The 26,103-nt window shown below is 42.8% G+C and overlaps 1 protein-coding gene across 1 annotated transcript in view; it reads right to left on the bottom strand.

Moving 5' to 3' along the window:
* The window catches only part of LOC138973678 (uncharacterized), a 68,156-nt gene extending 61,293 nt beyond the window's left edge, over positions 1-6,863 (bottom strand). The window contains exons 1-3 of the mRNA XM_070346414.1: positions 6,147-6,863; positions 5,480-5,738; positions 4,933-5,146 (exon numbers count right to left, since the gene is read on the bottom strand). Of these exons, the coding sequence (XP_070202515.1) occupies positions 5,019-5,146; positions 5,480-5,729 (378 nt within the window). The 5' untranslated portion in view covers positions 5,730-5,738; positions 6,147-6,863 and the 3' untranslated portion in view covers positions 4,933-5,018. The remainder of the gene's footprint in view (positions 1-4,932; positions 5,147-5,479; positions 5,739-6,146) is intronic.
* Positions 6,864-26,103: the final 19,240 nt, after the last annotated feature.

Below are 26,103 nucleotides of genomic sequence, written 5' to 3'. Positions count from 1 at the left end.
CCCGTCTGGCACCTGTTACAATAAATGCATTTAAACATAAAGTTTTGGCATTGAATTACATTTCGGAGAAAAGTGGAATTCGTCACCTTAGAGCAACAACGGTCTACTGAGAATGCCGCCATTTTGAATAGTTTCTTCCTGCATCACTTCAAAAGTTTGAAAGGCTTAAACAAATCACAAACTTAACGGACATATCCAATGATTAGCGTGAACGTGGGTATTAAGGCAATAACTTATCACAGTAGGTTACGGTTGCCTTAAATGAAAAAGAAAGTGTAGAAATGTGCATTTTTAATAGGTAATCCCTTGTTGCATAAAATTTGTCTGCTGGTGGCGATTGAAATTTTGAGCAAGATCAGACTACTTTGGGATAATCCAGTGTTGTTTGAGAAAAAATACTCATGGGCTGAACAAATTTTGGGCAAGATCGGACTACTGTGGATTAATCCAGTCCTGCCTGAGAAAAAATACTCGTGAGTTGAACAAATCTTGGGCAAGAACATTACATCAAGTTGCTAGACCTTTCTTCTATATACAGATCAACGTTATTGATTTTGAACACATTGCATCTTGTTTTCTTTTGTCTTCATTGAGGTGTTCAAAATCCAGAAAATGGCGTTAACGCTGAAGGTGAATCAATTTTTAAGTAAGATTGGACCACTGTAAGATAAGCCGATCTTCCATGAGAAAAAAATGCATTTTTAGCTTGAACATTATTTTGTGCAACAATATTACATTAACTCATTAGACCAGTCTTCTACAGCAGTCCCTCTCATGAACGGACACCCTTGGGCCATAGCAAAACTGTCCGTACATTGCAGGTGTCCGGTCACGGGAGGGGTGACCACACCCCCCCCCTCCGCCATACATTCACACAGAGACACACAAACAACAGGATTGAATCTATGCTAATCACTTCTTGTGGCTACTAAACAATAACAATAAACTCCTAATACTTCTTTAAACGTTCTGTAAAAATGATTTGTATGAAAAGTGTTGAAAAGAAGAGATAAAATAAATCCTCAAGGCAGTGAACACACTCACCATGCACTGACATACGAAAGCAGCCACACAAACACAGCACAGAGGAGCGTGTGCAGACGCTTTGAAAGAATAAGCTTGAAAACCAGTTTGAAGAAATAGCAGCAGATAGAGCTGCATGTCATAGTCATGTAATTTTCTTCTTGTCTGGCTTTATTGACTGCATGCCGATCATGTGGCATGGCAGTGACTTTTCACTCTTCAGTCGGAAATACACAGTACATAACACAGCTCCCACTCTCCCTCACTAATGCCTACCCCAAGCCGTGACAACTGATGCTTGGAAATTGTGTGGAAGAGTACACCTCTCTATTTCTCTCCAATGCTCTTCCTGCTGACATGTAGTGACACCGGACACCCCACAGAGTTTAGCCAGCTACCCCCCCCCCCCCCCCTCTCCCTCTCTCTCACTCCCTCCAGCCATGTACTGTTTGGGGCTGTGGCTAGAGAGGCCAGCTGCACTGTTCACTCAGAGCAAAACCAGTTGACTGTGTCCTAACTTTTGACAAAGCAAGACAACTGAAGGGTTCACAGATTAGGCAACCGACTCACTGGTCAAGGCTGAGGGGAAACAAGAGTATCTTGTCAATGAAAGAGGTTACACACAGACACACGATGCTGAGAACTGTGGCCGTTTTTCACTCTCTTTCGCTCAGGACCTTCATCGACTGTACATGTGGTTTCTGTTGTTTACGTCCAACAGACAAGAATAAAGAGCACAGTGCAGTTTCATGTTGGCATCTTCGCATGTACTCCACTCCTGACCAAAACTACCCCCCCCCTCTCTCCTGATGGATACACGTGCACTCAACTTATCAGTGACTGTCATCACGCCATTGCGGCTGTGATCTTTGTACCAAGAGCCGGACTGCTCTGTTATCGACTTTGTTGTGGTGAACATTTGACGATGGTCTGTCCGTACATTGGAGGTATGACCTGCTGTTGGGACCGAAAATGAGTGTCCGCGTCCACGTTTTGCAGGTGTCCGTTTAAGGGGGGGCAAATATAGAAGGAAAACACTCCGTGCCGAGCAAATGTGTCCGTACATGTCAGGTGTCCGCTCACGCCGGGGGCCGTACATTGCAGGGACTGCTGTATATATAACATAACACAGTACCAAAGCATTTGTGGGAGGAAAAAACAACATTAATCAGTATTCATATTCTAACAATGTAAAGGAAATATTTTATAGTGATAGGGTATTTTCACATGTAAAAACAGAACAACACAGACAGCACATTGTTCCAAATATATGAGGCATTTTAAACCATTAATACTAAAAAACAGTCTACACGGAGACACTCAAATACCTCAAGAATCATGCAGGGGAAAATATGTAGAAAGGAAGTCTCACGTACCTAAGTGCTTTGAAGGCTTTGTTCAGGAACAGCTATAGAAATCCATAAACAACATTCTGGTACACTTCCACTGGCACAGTTTGCAAATTCACAGATATAGTTCCATATGTCCACAACCCGGGACAAACAAAATTGTAAACCTCATTTGGACAAAATGGGGGGGATGAATAGATTTCTCACTAAGAGGGGAACAATGAGACAACGAGGGGATCATCGGGGTGTTGATCACCGCTTAGTGAACCAATCAAAATCTCGGAAATCTGAGTCTCTTCTGAGTGTCAGCATTGATACAATTTTTTGTCTGCGTATTCATGAGCTCACGAATGAATGACGTACATATTTTACAATGACGTCACCAATGAAAAAAATCGACTTCCTGTGTGTCGGACATGTTCCACAGAAGCCGATCATACGCAAGAAAATCACAATCATTTCTTGGGCTTCTTGAAGCGAAACCAACATAATGATAACCACTAGAAGAAGAAAAAAACACCATTGTGAATCGGGCAGGGAGCCAACATTGAAGTAAGAAATTGGAACTCATAATTCGGATGGTGACTTGTGAGTAACAAAGCTTGGTTTATTTTGTTTTTGTGTTTTGTCACTGTCTGTATTCCTGGACAAAAGAGAGTTCGAGGTTACTGTGTTGTTTTTAAACAGTTTACACTGTCATTGATGACCTCTTTTCGACATTTTTCGGTCACCCATACAGCATTGTTTCACCCGTAAATATGAGATGAACCCCGAAGCAGGCTTTATGGGTGACCTCAAAATGTCGAAAATTGGTCATCAATGCCTAATTCGTGTACATTATTTACTAGCACAGGAAAATCATAAGGCACAGTTGTCGCAGTTTACAGTCACACTGACAGTAATGCAAATCCATAGGTACAGTAACTGCTATGCACACATAAAAAGCTGCAGTCGTTCAAGGAAGAATAATGAATGAGTTGATGAGGGTCTGTTTACTCATCGTCCGTGTCATCCAGCTGTTCAAGGACATCAACTTCTGGTAAGCAGTCTCGGGCAGCAGCTGAACTCGGCAGTTGTCTGAAATACTCATGATGATGTCTCGGAATTACACCAGCTTCACACAGGTCAAGGAGGTCTTTCTTTTTCTTTGAGGTCATGTCCAACTGGTTTTCATAAAGTCCCGGAAGCACGACTGTCCTGGAAATCTGTGGACATCCTCGTCGGCTCGAACCTCGAATTTTGAGCTGGGCGAATGAATCGCCCATCCTGTATTTGAAAAAAAACTGTGTCATCATCGGCTTTTGTGACGCGAATCCATTTGATTTTGAGCCATTGGACTTTGTGGTTGTTTATGTCAGTTTTTGTATTTCTGATCATGCTTCTTGCAACTTCTTTGAAGTTCCAGAAAGAGTCGTGAGTCAGTGGAACAACTGTGTAGGGATCAGAACCTCTGGCACACTGACACACTGTCATCCATTGGTCAGGATGGTGCACTTTCACTCCCCTGCTTGCTCTTTCGATTGTGGAGTGCATAGAGTCACACTCCATTTGGGAGTGGCCGCTTTCAAAGTATTTCTGGTCGATGATTTTGATGTTTTCAATGTTTTGGACTGCATGAAGCAGCCCTGCAGTCATGAATTTGTTCCTGTTCTGTCCGGCGCACGTATCTGAGTACAAAACTACATGCTCTACTGACTTTGGAAGAGATTCTAAATGTTTGTAGATACATGTGCCAATCTCATTTGAGCCCCTCTGTCCCTCTACTTCTGTCCATATGTAGCATGTCCCTTTCTTGTCACCAAGAGAAAAGACAGTGAGATCATATACATTCAGATTGCGCTTGTAGAAGGTCATACTTGTTGGGTTGAATGGGACGGGCAAGACTTCTTGTAAGTCAAACGTTGCCACAAAGAGATGTTCATCTTCTTGCGCTTCCTTCTTGTCCTTTTCCTTTTCTTCTCTTGCTTCCTGTTTTCTCTGGAGGTGATCTTCATGCTCTTTTGCTTTGTCTGGTGTGACACGATTTGCTCTCTTGTCCTCAAGGTAACTGTTGCACTTAGTACATTGATCTTTTTTGGGCTTGTGAAATGAGAGATTGTCGTAGTCTTTGTTGAATATGTCTCTGTAGAGACTGGCAGACACTGGTTTGACGCATTCAGTGTCACACTGGTCCACATAGAGTTTATACATACGATTGAGATTCAGTGAACTATCTAAGTACATTCTTCCTGTGTTTTTCCTACAGTAGTGGGATTCAACTGTAGGGAAAGATTCGATGTGGGTTTTAACCCTTTTCCTGTCAGCTTCTGGAGTCTTGTTGACTGGCGTGTTTTTGCCGCGCTGATCCTGACCACAGAAGGTACCATCCTTAGAATTTTCCAGAGCATGCTGAATGTATGAGTGATTGACAGCTAATGTTGCCTGGAAATAACGCTTGCACACCTGTCTCTTTTCTCCTTTCACTGTGAAAAAGAACTTCCTGTCTACTTGTGGGGTTCTGATTTGGCCTATTATGGTCCGCTGGACCCAAAAAGCAACAGCTAACTAACTATAACTTTACCTCTTCCGAGTGTCCCATGAAAGAACAAAGAGAGTCCAGCTCTTCCGTAGACAATCCAGAGTTGAGATAGTGTCGCCACCTGCTTTCTAAGCTTTGTGGACTTGATCCACTCTGGTCGTGCTAGAAGTGGACTCTTTTGTTTCTGTGCGGCCTCCTGGCACTTCTTGACTTGATCTCTGAGCACCTTGTCGCCTCTCATGGCAGCATTTGAGCCCTGAAGACATAACATTTTGTTATGAAGAAAAGAAGAAAAAAAAAACCCATCAATAAATAGTTTATCCTTAAATAAAATTAGTCCATGAGTTCTTAATACATGTAGAACATAACACTATAGGCCAGCTTAGAGAGACCCAAATGCTTTCTAGAAAAGGTTAACACTTTGTCTATCTTGCCATAGGATGTGTGTTTGTCGCATCTTATGCTGTAAGTGTTAAAAACTTCTTGACTTAAGTGCTTAGAGCATGCTTTTAGTTTGAATTAGCGCTATACAAATGTTCTTTTATTATTATTATTATTATTATTAAAAAGGTTTTTTAAATGTCCATACCCTGGAGTTGCACCCAAAGACGTAAGGGTTTGATGCCAGGACCCCTCCAGCCTCTCGATGCTTGATCACCAGCTCCAGAGCCAGGTAGGCGGAAGGTGAGAGCAAGATTCTTGCAACCCTTGCCTTCCACCTCAACTCTCTTCATCATGTGGAGCAACGCCTGCTCAACCGTGGAGTACCCCATCTCTTTAAGGTCCATCTTGAGTTCTTCTTCTCCCTCCTTCATGTTCTCCACATCTTTCAGAAGCATCTTCCCTACCTGGAATACACAGCCTAAAAAAAAATACAACTGTGAAGAATGAAGTTGTACACTATTAACTCTCTTGTGCCTAACGAAAGGAAAACAAATCTGCAATTTGCTAATTATAACATGCAAGGAAACCCATGCACTTAAAAAAAATATTGTGCATAGAAACCCATCCACTTAACAAAAAACACAACGCCATATTTCCAAAATTATGTAGTTACTAATTGTGCTGTTGTTATGTCTAAATAACTCAACACTCAAGCAGCCACATGCAAAATTTCAAGTCAGAACGTATAGTGGTGTTTTGTTTTTAAATTTTTATTTATTGTTGGATCACCAACGTTTTGAGTCCTAATGTTAGTTGGTAGGAAAAGGATTAAAAAACCCATAAATCAATCAAACAAATTAATAAGAACTCACCTCAGATGACCGCTTCCGGTTGAACTGTAGCAGATATGCATACAGTGCCCTTGCAAGGTGACTCCAGTTCTTTTTGTTTGGTTTTGTGCTCAAACGCTGTTAATTAATTGTAGAAAATATGCCTCTTCTTTTTACATGTATAACCTATTTTAATAATAATTTTTAAAAAAACCAGGCCGAGCCCACTTTATGCTTAGTTCACACCAACGGCGCTTTGATGGCGCTTTAAAGCGGCATGCAAACCGGCACACAGCGTCATGAGGGAGGAAGGTTATACCATTGGTCTTGTACACGTCCCTTTCTTTCTTTGGTGTTTCTTTCACACGCGTTACTTGCGCCATAAAACATGATACTTTGCGCTTGTTTTAGGCAATGGTTTGTAGAGTCTGCATTTTTTTAAACTCTCAGAGCATAAAAAATGGAACAATTAATTTTAGTGAGAGCAAAGTGGTGTTTTTTTTAAATAATAAGAAATAATAGAAGTTCCACTTCCAGTTAACTTACAAGTTCATTAGGTGATTGTTAGTTATGTATTAAATTCATTATGACATTAGTTATTGTGGACTGATATTTGGTTTCCAGCACTAATTGGGATCACTGTGCTAGTAAAATATTAAATATTAAAACATTTAACATTGAGTATAATGGTGTTATTTAGTTTTATGATGCCTTTTTGATTAAAAACAAAAACCTACCAAACCAATCATATTCCAATAAGCTGAACTGACAAAACACTTAGCTTTTCTTGCATTCAGCTTATTGGAATATATATAGCATTAAACAAATATCTAAGGTCATTTCTATATATATTAAAGCACACATTATACAGGCAAAATATCTCTATTTATACAAAACTTTTTCATTTGGGTGACTCAATGTACAATGTTGTATATGTTTACAATCTTTTGATTAGCCCGTGTGATCATAAGCTCGAAATTGTCACAATAAGAACGCAAAAATAATATGCACATTGGTCATCAAGATATATAGCAGTTCTGACAATCATCCCTGAAGGTTAAAAAAAGTAATCAAACCAAACAGCTGACAGTTATTTCTTCACACAATGTCTGATTTCGATCTCTGTGTATTCCCGCAGTGGGGCACTGCGGTTATGAAATTAAAGGCCCCTCCTGTTTTTGGAACCGCAGGAGCTTTCTAGTTTGCTGTTAGGTAGATTTTTGGTTCCTCTTTCCTGTCATGCTCTCTTTTTCTTCATGAATTCTTTTTTTTTTCTGCCTTCTTGCTCATTCACCTGTATTTTTTCCAAAAATCTCTTCTCTTGCCGCTTGTCTCGCGATTCATGTATAGTTTAATCTGTTAGTGTTCTGATGTAAGTCCAGCAGTAGATAGGTTAAGCCTATTTTAACATACTGGAAACTGGTAATCTTCCAGTAGGTATTAATTTAGTTTTACTAAAGCCTGCTGGGACACAAGTAATGGGTTAGTGCATTTGTAAACAGGAATCGCTTGACAAGTGGCCCCCTTCATCCCCCCTTCCTTGTCCTGATATGGCTCTGCGTAGTCGGCTGGACGTTAAGCAACAAATAAACAAACAAACAAAACAATCTCTGTGTATATGAAGCAGAGCCAGTAAACCTTGACAACTGTTCCTTGACCAGCTGTGCTGTTGGGGGAGGCACTATCCCAGTGATAGTGGGAGCAATTTGACGGGGATCTGTGGCCGCCATGTCCCTCCTTCTGCTCATGCCAATGCCGTCTTGCATCCGCTTGGTCAAAGCGGTTTCCATGATGTTCTTAATGTAGTCGTAGGTTTTGGGTTCCTTCTCAGGGCCAACTGTCCACCTTCCACTGTTTTTGTTGAAACACCTGTGGTACCTGAAGATTACAGAAACATCACACAGGGTAGCAGTAATGAAAACATGAGTGAACGTGGGAGTTACAGCCCGTGAACGAAGGAGAGAAGAAGAAGAGGTAGCATTAATTCAAGGATCTTTCTCACATCCAGATAGCATACATGTAATAGCAATATTGCAATAGGTTTAACAAAACACCAAAAAGCAGAGTTAGCACAAAGTGGGGGGTGGGGTGGTTGTTTATGCAAATGTCCACACAGTTTGACACAAATTGACAAACAGGAAAAAATTTTTAGTAAGACAAACAAATGGAACTTGGGGATGGGAGAGTGGGTATCAGGCTAAAGGAATAACAGATCAAAATCGGTATAGTTAGTTTTCTTATCTACAATACTGGAGAAAAAAAAGTCAGCCTCATTAATTTACCTCACTTCGTCATTTTTGCTGCGCAGTTCAGTGCGATCGGCATGGTTGTTGTTGTCAAGGGCAGCCAGGATGTTTCGCATGTTGTATACGGGTGGACACACTTCTAACATAAAACTTCATGGCCACAGTTTTCTTGCAACATTGTGGGTTGTCATATTTTAAAAAATCCAAGGGGCACATTCACTGCAAAGAGCAAATCAAAACAAAACAAGTGTCATTACAGTGGAACCCCCCTCTAAGACCTCCAGAAACCCAAGAAAATCAGGTTTTATAATGCAGGGAGTCTTAAAAGGGCGATCCATTACAGAGGTTATGAATAAAATGTCTGAGACAAAATTTAGGTCTAAAGGACAGGAGTCCTAAACAAGGGGGGGGGGGGGGGGGGGGGGGGGGTTCCACTGTATTACACAAACAGAGCAAAATTAAAACAATTTTTTTTTTATTAGAAAATGAATGCATTACCTTGCTGGAGAGTTGCAAATCATCCAACTCCGCATGCTCTAATTCCTGGCCCTATGAAAACCAAGGGCATGAGCAATGGGCAACTGCATGGGAAAAACAGAAATGACAGCACAAACTTATTGGTGTCATTACTAAACAAACAGAACTAGGTCAAATATTTTATTTTTATTTTCAGCTGCATCTGAAACGACAGCATAATTAAAAATTTTATAAATAAATTTTCATTTAATTAATACTTACCCAACTCACAAATAGCAATTAACTCTAGTTCAGTGCTGGTAACGCTGTACGCGTCCCCTTGGTAACAAGGAAGGCGCCTCTAAAAAAAGAGTGACATGAGACCCGTAAGGGTGTCTAAGCCAGCCCGGAAACGAGACCCCTTCCGTATGCGCGCGCATATGCCGCCATCTTATCATTCGAAACGAAGCCCAACTCACTCTTTTTTAGACCCCAGTACCAACCACAGCGGGGAGGTGGGAGGGAATAAACGTTGTGAGTTGGGTAAGTATTAATTAAATGAAAATTTATTTATAAAATTTTTAATTAAATTACATCCTTTACCCAACTCACAAATAGCAGATTGCTACTATAGGTGGCGGGTACTTACCGAAAATCAAAGAAGAAGGACTTGTCCTGCGGCTACCATAGCAGGTAGCGCAAAAAGTCGTACCTCTACCAGAGTAGATAGACCTCTACCATCCTAAACTCAGTGATTAACGTCGTTTCCAACCGTTCAAAGTCACATCACGACGAAGCTGAAAGATAAGGCAAAAGCCCTTTGATTCAATGATCTAACAAGATCCGTGAAAGTCAGAAATATTAAAAATGGCTAAACCTGACTCTAAAAGAGCCAAACTCTTGCTTCATGAATTGAAAATGCAATAGGAAGCTGGTTTTCCCCGTTTTCCGCAAGAACGCCTAGGTTAAATCACGACAGAGATGAAAGACACGGCAAGTGACCTTTGATTCAACAATCTAACAAGATCCGTGCGAATCAGAAAAAATCTTCGAAAACCGAAAAGTTTAAGTGACTAAGCGAGACTCTAAAGGAGCCAAACTCTTGCTTCATGAATTGAAAAAGCAATTTGAAGCTTGTTTAATCCATTTTCCGCTCAAAAGCCAGAACATTTCAAAGAAATCTAAAAGTCATAGATCAGCCTTTCTTGAAAAAGCTGTACATATAAATAGCCAGAAAGTACGCTTGCTCACACTTCTCACAGAAGCTACTAGAGTAAGCTTGGCCGTTTTCCGTGTAGATCCGCCAGGCTAGTCTTGAAACGTGTTAAAGCAACGCTGCACCAAGCCGTAACAATGCGACAGAAAATACATAAAGTCTTAAAAATAAGACATGTAAGAAAAAACGGAAACCCAGAATAGGTGGATCGCCAGCTGTATTAAACGGAGAAGAGGAGTTCTTTCCGTAAGAAAAAAGCACTTTGTACCAAGCCAGCTAAGTGACAAGTGAACAAACACGCCAAAACCCCTATATATAAAGACTCTGGACCAAATCCAGAGTTGAGGCGGAAGCCCCTAAGTATCTCCAGGATACCCTTACAGTAGACATCCGTAAAATTCGAATGTGAGAAAGCAAAAACGCCTTCTTGCCAGCCTTAAGAGGTCTGGAACCAAGATAGGAAAGATCCGTACTGTGCGACCAACAGGTAGCCAAAACGATCTAAGATAAAGACCCTGTGAAAGTGAGGGTATAGAGTCAAAAGCTAAAGTAGATAACAGCCAGCCTGAAGCTATTCGTTTGGAAACAAACAACAGCCAAAGCCTGCCTTGCGCTTCCCTTTTACCGTGAACGTCTCTTTGAAAGATAAAAGCCCGCGTGCATAGAAGTGGCCTCAAAAAGAGACCTTTCCCACAAGAAAGAGATTAAAGCCTAGCCAAAAGAACAATACTTTAAAGGCAGAGGCTTACTCTCAGGTAAAAAACCCGCAAAGTTACATCCTTTGTATCTGAGTCCTGTCGGACCACAAAGATATCCAGTTAGAACGTAACCGCCCAGGCGAGAGAATAAAAGCAAGTTTTGTTCAAAAGAGCCAATCATAAGAAACCGAAGCCACAATCTACCAGAGCTAGGAGATCTTGATCTTACAGACAGTTTCTCCTAGCTATCCAAATCCAGAAGGATGTTTGTCAAACCCGAGGGCGGTTCCGTAGAACGAAAAAAGAGAACCTAAGTTCTTAAGCTTGGAGTTAGCCCAAGCCTACAGAAAGCGCTCCGCGAGTGACAAGCTACTAGAGCGTAAGACACAAGCTAAAGCAACACCGCCACAGGTATAAAGTCGAGCGTTGTCCAAAAAGGTAGTGGTGACAAAGAAGACTCGCTTGTGAAAACTTCCACAAATACAAAAAGACCCCGCCAGAGAATCTAAGAACTTAACACCCAAAGATTCTCCTCAGAAGGCTCAAATCCACTACAAACTGCCGCGAACAGCGACACAGCTGAAGTATGAGCCTCCCCTTGTTCGAAAACATACCGATCATCAAAATGATGAGAACCAGTCACCAATCCCGATAAGGCAAAACTTGCCAAAAATCGGAAAAGTTTTGGAAAAAATTTCCAAACACCAGAACTCCATAACCAGATACTCCATCCACCTGTCTCCTTCCAGCTGAAAGACTGGAAGAGGAAGTGGATACAGCCTGTAAAACAGCAAAGGAACCGCAGTAACGGAACCGGGAGCCAAAGGCTGAAAAGTGCCGACTACCAACACCACAGTGTTAACGGTAGAAGGCTATCCCATCCTGTACCGGAAGCACAGCCGCAAAACCGGCCATGGATTAGTAAACATCAGAACCAACCGGTTGCAAAGAAACACACCGGAAGATCCCTTTGTACCTCGAACCATTTCAGCTGCGAGCGCCACTGCACTTGCTAACATGAAACGGAACCTAAAATCAGTGCTTTTCAGTAAAGCAGAAGCACCTTCAATTGAACAGCCGTCAAGCACAACCGTGCAATCCGGAAGCTGACTCTGTTTGACTAAAAAGTCCAACAAAGAAATCAGCCCTACTGCTCACTTCCTGCCCCCCGGGAGAAAGCGGAAGTAAAAAATCAAGACATTTGCCATCTTCAGGGCAATGAACGACGATTCCCGACCGCGGAAGAGAACTTCCCGTTCCTCCAACCTCCGGAAGTCGTCGAACAAAGGTAGAGGTGGAAGAAGTAAAAATTTCTCCCAGCCACCCCTTCCTGTCAAAACCTAAATGCCGTTTTCCACTGCCCCCGTCAATACGCTGGACAACTTGAACGGCAGGATAAGCTGGGTGTCATCCACTACCGTGGACACACCCTCACAAGCCTCTCCTTCCTGCTTGGTATCAGAGTTAGGAAGGTGACCCCCAGAGAGACCCGCATGGTCAACCCAAGAATCACCCAGCCCAACAACTTCCTGCCCCCAGGGCGGAAGATTACGTTGCCCAGCCGCGAAAATGCGTGCTACATTCCTCCTGCGAACGTACACCACTTTCACCGGTGAACCCGGCTACACGCGGCCATGTGCCAACTCCAGGGCAATGGACAACGATTCCCGAAAGCTGAAGAGAACATCCTGTTCCTCCGAACTTCCGGAAGTCGGAACCAGACAGAGGTGGAGTAAGTTACGCCTTGCTCTCAACCACCCCTTCCGGTCAAAACTTAAATGCCGTTTTCCGCCGCCCACGTCACTGCGCTGGACAACTTGAACGGCAAGTTAAGCTGGGTGTCGTCCATCCCCGTGGACGCACCCTCATATGGAAGCACCCTCGTTAACCTTTCCTTCATGCTCGCAATCGCAATCAGGAAGGTGACCCCCGGAAAGACGTTCCCGGTCGATCCAAGAATCACCAACTTCCGCAAAACCTAAATGCCGTTTTCCGCTGCCCACGTCACTGCGCTGGACAACTTGAACGGCAAGTAAGCTGGGTCTCGTCCGCACCCGCGGACGCACCCTCGTTAACCTTCCTGCTCGCCATCGTAGTCAGGTAGGTGACCCCAGAGAGACTCTCCTGGTCAGCTCCGGAGTCACCCTCAACTTCCTGCCCCCAGGGCGGAAGAGGAAATGAAGTACCTGAACCTCTGAGAGAGTGGTACGACAAATCCTTACGAACAACAGGGCTCCTAGCCTCTACCGAAAGCGCTCAATGCGGATTAACGGCGGGGGTTTCGGTGCTTTCGCCGCGATCACGGTCTACTCGCTCCTGCGTTCGCACACCACTGTCACCGGAGAACCCGGCAACGAGTGGAGAAAACATACCTTAAACGAGCCAAGGCTCCTGCAGCAAGGACACAAGACGACCGTAGCCAAGCTGCGAAGCGTGCACTTCCGCTTGCAGAACGGAAGTTGAATCCAAAGCAGAAACAGTTGCAGAGGTGGAACCGGAAGTGGAAGCCAAAGGCAAAGACCGGATACACCCCGAAGACGAACATCGAAAACGCCAGACTGAAGTGAACGAAGTTCTGCTAAAGTTGCCGTCAAAACCGAAATGTCGAAACCTGCGAACTAAACGTCAGAAACAACAACACAATGTCGGAGGGCAAAACACCTGAACCACCAGATGCCTCCGACACAACAACAACCTTATCAACACAAACATCTTTGTCACCACGCGTGACCTTGTCCCTAAAAGTGGACAAAATGGAGGCCGACGGCTTGTCGACCAAAACATCCAAACATCTGTCTGTTCCCGGTTCTGAAAGTGAAATGGCTGTAAATCCGACACTCTTACTCTTTCTAAACAAGAAAGCTTCCTTAGTAGGAGACGCTGCAGCAGTAGTCTGTCTCAAACTGGATCAATCTTGGCGTACTCCGCCATGACATAACGAACTTACGAAAAATTTCTACAAGAAAACATCATACAAGTTCGCAAAAGCGCGACACAAATCGGCCGCCAACGTTGATACCTGGGAACTAACAGTCAGAAGCAACGAAGCAATATTGGAGGGCAAGACACCTGAATAGCCAGGAGCCCCCGACCAACAACATGTTTAACAAAATTCAAAACATCTTTGTCACCAAGCGTGACCTTGTCCTTTTAAACGGACAACATGGCGGACGAAGATTTGTCAACAACCTTCAGACATCTATCGATACCCGAATCAGAAAGTGAAGTAGCGGTTTTCCCAGCACTCTTCCTTCTAGACGAGAACTTAGACGAAGCTAAACTAGCAGTAGGAGAAGCTGTAGCCGAAGCCTGTCTCGAACTAGTTTAGGCTTGGCGTTAACCGCCATGGTAAAGCGAACTCACGAAAACAAACTTTCTTCCAGAAAATTTCACAAGTTCACAAACATGCGACAAAATGTCGCCAAAGTTTACAAAAACAAGAAAGCTCACCCGATAACAGCAAGGATGCAGACCAAGCTAGGCGGCAGACCAAGGGGTAGAAGCCAAAGTCAGAAGACAAAGCAACAAGACTGAAAACAGTCGGAGCGTACAGTATAGCGACCAGTCCTGTTGGGCGCTGAGTTGAGAATGATAAGATGGCGGCATATGCGCGCGCATACGGAAGGGGTCTCGTTTCCGGGCTGGCTTAGACACCCTTACGGGTCTCATGTCACTCTTTTTTTAGAGGCGCCTTCCTTGTTACCAAGGGGACGCGTACAGCGTTACCAGCACTGAACTAGAGTTAATTGCTATTTGTGAGTTGGGTAAAGGATGTAATTTAATAATCAATTTACCAAAACGTCCCTTGTAACACAAATATCAACACTAATCCATTCACGTAAAAATAACGTTTGGCTCTTATACAACACTTTACAATTATTCTACAAAAATTAAGTTGGGTGAGGGCAGACGAGGCTGACCAGCGTATTTGATGTTACATGCAAGCCTCGCTATTCCTTTGGGACTTGGGTGGATAGAGTCCCAGTATAATGTGACTGGGTGAGACATGAAGCCTGTGCTGCGACTTCTGTCTTGTGTGTGGCGCACGTTATATGTGAAAGCAGCACCGCCCTGATATGGCCCTTCGTGGTTGGCTGGGCGTAAAGCAAACAAACAAACTCTTAAGAAGAGTTATGGTGGCGTGGCTTTCCTCACCTTCCTGCTCCGCATGCAATGCAAGGCCAAATCCCCACTGTCTGAAAAACTCTATGCAGTGACATTTTAATGTGTTGTTTGGGTATGGATTGCTCACGTCTGGAAATATGGTCCGAAAATAGTGCATGTAACTGTTGATGTTATTGCTGATTATCTAGAGACGCGCACCGTTCAGGCAGGTGTGTGTCTCAAGACCGTGTGCGGATTCTCTGTTGTTCGTCTTGTCAGCTTGGTATCTTTCGTCAATTTGTGTGAAATGTCCGTGTGAATCTGCGCAAAGAGACGATTTGAGTCCTTGAAATCTGGAGGAAATGTCGTCAGCAACTACATCCAGGAGATGGCCATCAGTCGCTTAAATAGTGTTTCGACCGCCCTGATATGGCCCTTCGTGGTCGGTTGGGCGTTAAGCAAACAAACAAACAAAATGGTGTTTCGAACAACACTGTCACAGACATCGGAGTAAATGGCTTGCTTCAGGTAGCGATTGCAATGATTCCCGACTAAAGACCTGCCGTGGTACGCCTGAACGTATATCTTATTCTTCGCCAAAGCTTCGTCAAGCCCGGATGTAATAGGCAACACTGCTGGCTTAGCGGAGGGTCTCCTTTTGCTGGCACCGCACAGCTCGACTTTGTCAGCTGCCCACTCTCTTGTCGAGATGATCAAGACAATTACAGAGACAAAGAAAAACACCCCAGCGTTTTCATACGCATTCTCATCTAACAGAAACACATTTTTAAACCATGTACTGTTTCTTAAGTTCACCATTGAACAAACCGGCACGGTTGGCCTAGTGGTAAGGCGTCCGCCCCATGATCGGGAGGTCGTGGGTTCGAACCCCGGCTGGGTCATACCTAAGACTTTAAAATTGGCAATCTAGTGGCTGCTCCGTCTGGCATTATGGGGTTAGTGGCTTGGTTGGTTGGTCCGACTGGTTGGTCTGGTGTCAGAATAATGTGACTGGGTGAGACATGAAGCCTGTGCTGCGACATTTTTGTAAAGATTTTAGTCAAGCAGTATGTCAGAAATGTTAAGTCCTTTGTACTGGAAACTTGCATTCTCCCAGTAAGTTCATATGTTGCACTACGTTGCAAGCCCCTGGAGCAATTTTTTGATTAGTGCTTTTGTGAACAAGAAACAAATAACAAGTGGCCTTATCCCATCTCCCCCCTTTCCCCGTCGCGATATAACCTTGAACGGTTGAAAACGATGTTAAACACCAAATAAAGAATAAAGAAATCACTTTGGCGGAAATCCTTCCGCCCAAAACGTTTCAAAACTGCCTGGAGAAGTTTGCCATGTCGGGCAAAGCGATGCACGCCATCTTCCAGGGTCACTTCTTTATGCTGGTATGTTAATAATGAGGCTTGACAGTTCCCAATCCCTGGTGGACGCTGCCAAGCCAAGCATGGCTGTCATCGTCCGAGTCATTTTCATCAATGGTGGAAGGTTCCGATGAAATGTCGTTGATCCCATCGCGATACAACCTTGAATGGTTGAAAGCGACATTAAACACCAAATAAAGAAAGTCAGAATGTCGTTGATTGTGACCCATACAGGCCCATCTTCATCTAAATCAATGTTCTCTGTTCCTATAGAATCAATTTCAGAGAGGGTGCCAGTTTCATTCCAATGGAGATGCAGCATTGTTGCTGTTGCAAGACCAATACTTGGGAGAGTTCTGGTACTTTGCAGATCTGTTGACCGGATGTGTTGGTGGCATCCTTGCCACTGGGCCTCAAAATGAAAATCTCGTGCGCCAGCATATATAAAACTGCACAGTGTAGACAGTGTGTCGTTTGCAGTAAAGCGCCGCTCTCTTCCATCATTTCGGATTCTGATTCTGAATCCTGTGAGCAGCTGCTCGTTCCGGAGAAGTTGAGAGTGGTGGCTTGCCGCAACAAAAACTGCATGAAGGCCTTTCGCTCCTCCGCGGCTGCTACGGCCTCCCTCTCCCGGAGGACAAGAGCTCTTTCCTCGAGCACCAACTTTTTCTCCTGGATCTTGCGGTCCTCTCTGGCCTCCTCTATGCGCCTCGCCTGCACCTCCTTTAAAAATTCTGTTCGGCCCTGAATGATGGTGCCGAGATCAACTTTTTTGGCTGCAAAATATGAAACAAAGAGCATGAGAAATAAAGGGAAAATCAAGCAGAAAAAAAGGTTCGCCCCTTGTCCTAATGTGTGCCGATTTGAAATATTTACTATCAAAGAAACAATGCATAGTCTTGAAATACTATGACATTTTTGTTTTTCAGTTAACTGTGGGGATGAAGTAGATCATGATTTATAACCTTTATTTACATGCATTTCAACTGTTTCTTTAATTGTTATTATGACCATTTCATGGTCAACAGATTGCGCTTGCATTTGTCAGGAAGGAAGCATGATTTGTTGGGTATTAAAGACAAGGTGACAATGATATACTTTTTCTGACCTGTGAACGTGAAAGAACAAAAATAGGAGTGTGATAAACGGATATGCCTTAAACTACACTCCTTCCCCCTAATTAAGGATCCACCCCTTTCTCCCAAATGTCATGATCTGCCATCCTGTAGCAGGACATTTACTATTTTTCTGTCTTTACCTCTTGTTTTCTGAACTTCACCCTCTTTGGGTGGGGTGCCTTGCACCTGCAGGATGGGTTTGTTCATGGCGGCTCGGATGATGGCGTCATCCGCAGCCTCCACCTTTCGCAGTTTTGCTGCTGGTGCCGTCTCCTCCTCAGACTCCTTTTTCAGGAGCAGTGCTTCGTCAATAGCCAGCTCGAGCTCGGTAGGGGGTGGCACCTCAATCCCAGATCTAAAAATACATCATAATTATGCACACTTCGGATTCTGAATCTTGTGAGCAACTGCTCGTTCCGGAGAAGTTGAGAGTTGTGGGTTTGCAGCTGATGCAGGCGGCTTGCTCTCTCTTGCACCAGATCTGCCTCTCGTTGCCGGTCTCGGTCCCTTCCCCTGTCTACTTCCAAACTCTGTAAGACAGCAGCATCCTGCTTTGCCCTTATTCGTACTGAAGCAGTTTTGGAGTGTTTTAGATCTTGATCTTCTGCAATGTTCAGTCCGTAGCACTGGTTAATTTCTTGAATGTAATTTCTGCACTCGATTGCTTTACAAGCGGTAGGGTAATTATATGCCCCAGACTGCCCCGGAGTGCCCCGGAGTGTGTGTGTGTGTGAACATGTCTGAACATAACTTAAATTTACACAATGATAAATAATTATAGTGAACATTTGATACATACAATACAAAGAACGAAACGAAAAAAATGAGGATGGTTTTTTTTCTCTTTGTTTTTTAAGTGTCTTCAAATACAGCTTCTGAAAGCGGAAATTGGGTGTGCCTATCTAGTAGTTTTCTCGCTTCGCTTTCGCTTTCGTTGACATGGTTTTTTGGACTTTGTGGGCGTGCTGTTGATGGTGATGATGTGATTCACCGAAGTCACTGTTCCAACTCAGCGCGCAGGCCGCAGAAGCATCCTCAGTTTCTGCTTTTGGTGGTCTGCGGACAATCTGTCCCAATCGTCTGGAGTCATCAGAAGGTGTGCATGAGTTTGGGCAAGGACATACTCCCCCATCCCCAACAACGCTCGCTGAGGCTCCGCATTCTGCGTGAGAACCAGATTCCGTATCAAATCGACCAGCTGAGGCAGCTGTTGGGGGGTCCAACGAACCAAGTGTTTCAGCACAGCATTGAGACATTCAGCGTTGTTGTTTGTCCAGGTTGTCGTTCGTTGGATAAGTATAATTAAAATCAAGAGGAAATGAAGGACTAGTTGTTCCTGTGTCAGAATAATGTGACTGGGTGAGACATGAAGCCTGTGCTGCGACTTCTGCCTTGTGTGTGGCGCACGTTATATGTCAAAGCAGCACCGCCCTGATATGGCCCTTTGTGGTCGGCTGGGCGTTAAGCAAACAAACAAACAAACAAACAAACAAAGACTTCCGTAATATTAGATAAAAGAGCTAGTCCCGACTGGGGCTAACAGCATTTTCCCTAATCCTATACTGACACAATTTTGATTCGTCTGTACTAGAAACTTGCATTCTCCCAGTAAGGTCATAATATTGTACTACGTTGCAAGCCCCTGGTTAAACACCAAATAAAGAAAGATATATTGTACTACATTGCAAGCCCCTGGAGTTTTGCTCCGAAAATTGTTTCAGCCATGCAGGGGGCTCCGGTTCCTGACGTTTCCTCTTCCGCGAAGTCATCTTTGGTGAATTGAACAACAGCGCCCTAGCCGACGCTTGGGGCCTTAGTCCCTCTACTGCCCCTGGGCTGTCAGGTTGGGGATGGTTCTCTGCAACAGAGGACATTTTCTCACTAAAAATATCCATTGTCTGACTGAACAAGCAATTTAAGAAATATGGAATTTAGCCAAGGAGTCAGGATTCTAACAAATACTTGCAGTCAGACCTTGAAACCCCTGGTTTGCACATGAGTATTCACAACCAAATTCAGCATATTTTTAGAAAAATGATTATTGCAATCATATTGGCATTTGCTGCAGTCAATCTGTTGAACACATTTGGCTGGGACAGTCTTGCCAGTCTGAGATACGTACTCTTTCCCTTGCAGGTGCAATGATTTTCTCACATTTCGTGACCACGCTTCGGGGTTTGCCTTTTTCTTTCTTGACAGATGTTTCTTGGGTGGAGTTTGGAAGGATCCTTGTTTCCTTGGAGTGATGTTTATTTTGTCCCTTGACTGATCTTTGATTGGTGTTTTCAAACTGTTGCCCTGGGTAGTGGGAAAACTCGGGCCTTCCCCCGAGCTATCCTCATGGTTCTGGTTTTGGTCTTTATTTGGCGTCGACTGATGTGTTGGTTGGAAGTCATCGGTCTCAGAGACGATATGGACTACATTCTGGGTCCCAGAATTGTCCAGTCTGTGGCAAGCATCATAGTGAGTTGGCTCATGGACGATGTAGGCCAGTGTGATGGGTTCTGCATGAAACCTTGAAACCCCTGGTTTGTACATGAGTATTCACAACCAAATTCAGTATATTTTCAGAAAAATTAGTATACTCTAAACAGTATTCGTCACAAGTAAAATAAATTGAACAAAACATCTAACACAAATACAGAACTGCTTTCACTGATTACCGACAAAACCTGCAAACGTGTGAAAATCCTGGATCAGCTTTGGTATAAGGTCTGTGGAGAAAAGTCTGGGGCTATTTGTCGCGGCATGTTTTATCCACCGACTGACTAGAAAATCAAGCGTACAAAATACAGTGAAATTGTATGGGTTCCCAGGTCCGTGCATGGCAGCAACATGGATGGAACTAGCCGATGAATAACTCTGAATCTTCCTGAAAACGGAAGGTGCACTGAAATAAATTTGGGACAAACCTTGCATGGCAGGAACCCTCGGCAAACTTTCTGCTGGATGGGTCGTCTCTGGTGAAACTGAAAGGGAACGCCCCTCTGACGGACTCCTAGTCACTGTCATATAATGGGTCAATAAAAAAACTAAAATATAAATTAAAAAAAAACCAATAAAAACTTTAAAAATGTGCCCGCTTGGTCATGTTGAAATTCAGCGTTGTAAAATTTAGTCACGTTTTTCTGTATTGCAATTTAAACCCCTTCGTTAGCAGAACTTTTCATTTTAAGTACCATTTCACATGGGGGTTAAAATTAGATACGACACCCTAACACGGCCGAGCCTGACCGTGTGTCTAGTCTATACGAGTATTTTTCTCCGAGATAATGTTTGTGTCATTTCATGGTGAGACATACATAAGAATAAACAGAAAGAAAGGACCACGTTTGTTCAATCAATAAGTAGTTAGTTGTAGCTTGTCTTCAAAAGTTCTTCTTCTGTCCGCGATTAAGAAGACTTTCTGAATCAGGGTATTTTCCTGACGACGAAATACTACTGGTGAAGTTAAGAACAATGAGTTAGCAGTGTCGATGACTGTACACCTCTATCCATTGCTAGGTCATGCAATGACCAATGAGTTTGCAATGAAGAATGTACACCAATTCCGCACGCAAACACACACACATAGACACACACACACACACACACACACAGACATGCATGAATGCAAGCAATCAATCCCAGAATCAACCAATCAATCACGTGTGCAAGTAGTCAACCAAACAGTACATTCTTAAATGTATCTTTTCCTCAACTACATGCTTGGTCACCCCTACTTTCTTTAAAAGATGACCGCATCATAGTGCTAGAGAAGGTAAGGAGAAACCCGATCAATCGTAAGATTCCAAGTCACTACATGTAGTATCAAACTTGGTTTTTCAGTTTTTCTTACTTGCAAGTTTCTTCATCAAATACTGCATTTTTGATTTAATCTGAGCAGGTGTTCTCAATTTCAGTGACTCATGCTTACTCTGTAATTTGCGTATTTGTGATGCACACGGGTATATCTTTTCCTTCAAACTGTCTTTGAAAGCAGTATGGAGAACCATCTCTTCTGTCGGGGTCCATTGGGTACGCACTTGTGCCTTCCTCTTTTGCGGAATCACACAAACATCACTTGCATCGCTGTCAGAAGCAATGCACCTTTTTTTTTCTTTTTCTGCCCAATTTCTGCTCATTGTAGATGATGCTTTCTTCGTCAGAAGGTTCATGTATTTGCTCATCCTGTTGTGTGTGGACGGTTGAATTTTGCGCAGGGACTTCTTTAGCATTGTTATTTGGTTGCATTTCGCCTTCAGACTCTCCTGCCTCAACATGATCTCCTTTGTTCATTTCATCTTCAGACTCTTCCGCACTCGCTCCTCTGTCCATTTTTGTCAGCAGTCGTCCAACCTTTGTTATTTCGATCGAGCTTTCGTGCAAACGATAAAACTCCCTTTCAATGTTCATAGAGTGACCCATGTGATTGGCTAGCCATTCTTCTTCATTTTTTGTCAAATCAAAGAGTTGGGTGATCGTTGCAGCGTATTTTCTGCAGCGTGTTGAGTTGATTAGTTTCGGCTTTTTCAGCGGAGTTTGTGAACTGGCAGCGTGGATAGCCTGCCATCCGTCCAGATTTCCCCCTGAAGACATCGATGCAAAAAAGAAAGGGTTGGTGTTTGGGATTCCCTCTCGTTTCCATGAAAACCTTCAAAGGTTCTGCAACATCTGGACATATGAGGATTGGCACTTTCCTAGATTTTTTCCCTGGTACCATTAACAGATCTAATCTGTCAAGGAATTTCCTCTCCAAAGCTGCCAAACTTTGAGTCACTTCAGCAGCTTGCACATCTTTCCAACAAGGTCTGCTTTCATTGGCATGTAACAGCATTTTGGCCACTTCCATTGGCCTTCGTTTGTTGAAAATGATGAGTCTTGCCAACACCATCTGCGCAAGTTTTCGCCAGTTGCTGTATATGCAATCCGCCTTCAACACTGTGGCAAGTTTTGGCAGTGAATCTGCGAGAAAGTTCCTCAGACACTTCAAATCTTCTGTCAATGGAAGGTTTTCAGGGTCATTGTCTGTTCTTCTCTTCAACGTATTCAGCGCATTTGAGGAGATTGAATCTGTCCACTCATTTTTCATCAGAGTTAAGAACGTCTCAGCCTCTTTGACTCCGTCAGAGTCATCCTTTCGTAGACAGATGCCTTGCTTGACCACCCCTACTTTCTTCAAAAGATGACCGAGTCGTAGTGCTAGAGAAGGTAAGGAGAACTCACGTCTTCCATCCACTGTAATCTTCACTCCACACAGCTCATATGTGGAGTCCCGACACAAATCGTAGTTCATTCCACACAAAAGGTCCATGAAGCTGGAGACGCCTGGTTTTCGTTGAAATGTCTGCTTCAGACGAGCGAGCTGGCGTAATCGGGAACTTATGTCATTTTTTTTCGCAGGTCCATACTTTTGGAGCAAAATTTCTCCGAATCGCACAAGAATCTGATCTTTAAAGACAATATCCTTGAGGTCATCATCATGCATGGAAGCGAGAAGAGTCTGCATATGTGTTGACAAGTTGTTTGTCTCGATCATTGCCGCTTGAAGTAGAAGCTTTGATTTTGATATGAGTGACTTGGAATCATAGGCTTCATCGGGTTTCAGTGGGCATTTCTTCACATGTCTCCACAATTCAGCTTTGTAATAAAAGCCAAAGCATGTTGGACAAGGCAAGAAATCGCGTACCTTCCGATTTTTGGAAGGTCTTTTGACCACAACAATCCCAGTCCCACCTTTTTTCAAGACCTCAACATTATGCTTGAAGTTACCCAAGTTCCTAAGCCTAGTTAACTCGCTATCGTAAGCGCCTTTTTGGTTGGTTTCTTTGAAGGTGCACAGCATAGCGATATCTCTTTCGTTTTTATGAACCGTGAGCATATGTCTCCCTGTTTTTTACAAACCGAACCCCGCTGGCAGAAGCATAGGTTATGCGTTTTAGACAATATCTTCCGTTTGACTTTCGTTAGGAATGTAATTTTTTGCTTACATAACTTGTGGGGTCCTGATTTGGCCTATTATGGTCCGCTGGACCCGAAAAGCAACTGCTAACTAACTAACTAACCCGTACCCGTGTGACCATATTTCTTAGAATTTCACAAAATTTGAGCTTACTTGACCCAGAGATACAAGTTTTACCCGACTTGTTTGTAAGACATCGTCCACCCGCCCGCCCTACTCAAACAAACAAACAAACATACAGAGTGAATCCAGTAAGCCCCATATAATGGCGGCTTAATAATTAATTTTGGTACACTCGTACGGAGGAAATGGGCATTAATGGGTCAATAAAAAATCAAAAAAATAAATTTAAAAAAAACCAATAAAAACTTTAAAAATGTGCCCGCTTGGTCATGTTGAAATTCAGCGTTGTAAAATTCAGTCACGTTTTTCTGTATTGCAATTTAAACCCCTTCGTTAGCAGAACTTTTCATTTTAAGTACCATTTCACATGGGGGTCAAAATTAGATACGACACCCTAACACGGCCGAGCCTGACCGTGTGTCTAGTCTATACGAGTATTTTTCTCCGAGATAATGCTTGTGTCATTTCATGGTGAGACATACATAAGAATAAACAGAAAGAAAGGACCACGAAAGAAAATTACACGCCTTTGGTTTGTTCAATCAATAAGTAGTTAGTCATTTTGAAATCTAAAGGGAGGCAAATATCGCGCCAGGCTTTCTATGAAACGTCCGTTTCCTCGTTCAAATATACACATGACCAATTTGTGCGTAACTCACTTTTTTAATCTCATCCTGTAACTTAAAAAAACATGATCTTAAATCACTCACCTGAAAAACCGTCCCGAAGCCATGCTCCAAAGAAAAAAGAAGACGCTTGTCTTCAAAAGTTCTTCTTCTGTCCGCGATTAAGAAGACTTTCTGAATCAGGGTATTTTCCTGACGACAAAAAATGTCGGACATGTTCAAAGTCCACGTGCTTCTGACCAGACATTTTCTCGTCACAGTAAAGAATGATCACTCGTGTATATTCTGTTTGTTATTTTCCTTTGGTAATTCAAAATCGAACCTGTCGATAATGGTACACGCAGGGGACCAATTAAAAACTGCGACGTTATACATGTTTGTTGCTGAAGAAAGGTGAATCCTACAGAAGAAAACATTTCTTGATAGAAGCTTTTAGGGTGTTCGTCGTGGGTAGTAGGTCACCATCAGGAGGGGGTCACCACCGCAGGTTTCACTGTGCGTTATTTTCACATTTTCAGGGGAGTTACATTTTCCTACGCACTAACAGACGCCGAGCCAATTTTCCCGCCTTGACCTGTGCATAGCCATATGGGACGTTTTCAAAAAATGTCGAAAAAACGAACCAGCCAAAACTTGGAAATGATTTTACTCAAACCGAAAATTTGTTACTTGAAGTTAATTTGAGACACTTTTCGCTTTGTAAAAACAATAAATGGCACAGTGTTGCGATTTTAGTATAAAAGATATTTCAGGAATAAACTTAAATTTGGATAAAAAATGCCATTGCAATAACGCTCACATTATATTTTTTTTACATAAACACTGTAATATGTATTTTCACAATTATATGTAGTAGACATAGGTACACGTTCAGTGCTCACTGAAAAATTATGATACAAGCTGTAACCAAATGGCAGCATATCTTTTTGGCCAATTTCATTCAGTTCATGATGTTTTTTTCATATTTTAATAATGCCCAAATAGTCTGTTTCCAAAATGTGCAAACCTTTGCAACAGTAATTATCAGGATGTGATAATATAAGTTTAAAAGAACCCTGTAGCTTTGGTTTTCTGAATCAATACAAGTTTGGATATTTACTGTGAATTTTTAAAACAATGTTACATCAATGACATGAGCGTGACACCAATGACAGGAGCGTTACAGGGATGACAATTGTGTTACAGCAATTAGGCCAAAAAAAAAATAGGTCTGTTTACGGTAACCCGACCGACCCTATTTTATTCGCGCGACCCTAGACTTTTTTTTGGCATTTGGGAAAAAAAAAATTAAATAAAAAAATCTTGGTTTTTTTTTGCAAAATAACGTAAAAATATGGTTTTTTGGAGAAAAAAAAGAAGAAAAAAAAATGACCTACCGACCCTATTTTTTTGGCCTATGTTACCGTAAACAGACCTATTTTTTTTTGCCTTACAAAACACCAAAAGCACGTTATAAAAATAACTTTATTTTAAAGTTTGCGAAAATTAAACAAAATGAATTGAACCAACTCTCTTCCCCACCCGACACACACACTTTCTCTCCCTCTCTCTCTCTCTTCTCAAGAAATGTTCAAATGAAAAGAAAACAAAGCAAGAAAACACAACAGAATTGGCTTTCTATCTCAGCAAGTAATAATTAAAGTGACGTGAAAGAAAGAAAAAAAATGAAATAAAATCATGAAACAAGATTTCGCTGTTTGGATTCGCCCCGTTTTTGGTCTCCACATCTCTTCGGAAGATTTTATTTAACATTTGCTGTTGCATCTTTTGCAAAATTAAAAGAAACTGAACATGTGTCTTACCTACCCACCCATTTATTCCCTCTTTCTGTTTGTGTCTGTTTCAATGATCACAGCACCCACTCTCAACACACACCCGATCCCCCCACTCCCTCGCCCGGCAATCTTTCTCTAGGTCTCTCTCTCACTGTTCACATCAGCCGAACCTTCAGCAGTGCTGCATCCAAGATAGAAGCATCGACCTCAAAGTGACGTGAGTCTGTTTTGAGTTGTGGAGGTGGAATAATTGCCATGATAGAGTCACACTCAAACCAGTGTTTGTCTGTGTAAGTTTTTGGCCAAAATAAGCAGTTGTG

This window comes from Littorina saxatilis, linkage group LG8 (assembly GCF_037325665.1).
Source record: "Littorina saxatilis isolate snail1 linkage group LG8, US_GU_Lsax_2.0, whole genome shotgun sequence".
In the NCBI taxonomy this organism is placed as follows: Eukaryota; Metazoa; Mollusca; class Gastropoda; order Littorinimorpha; family Littorinidae; genus Littorina; species Littorina saxatilis.
Note: the sequence above shows the minus strand (reverse complement) of the source record. Positions and strands in the feature narration are given on the sequence as shown.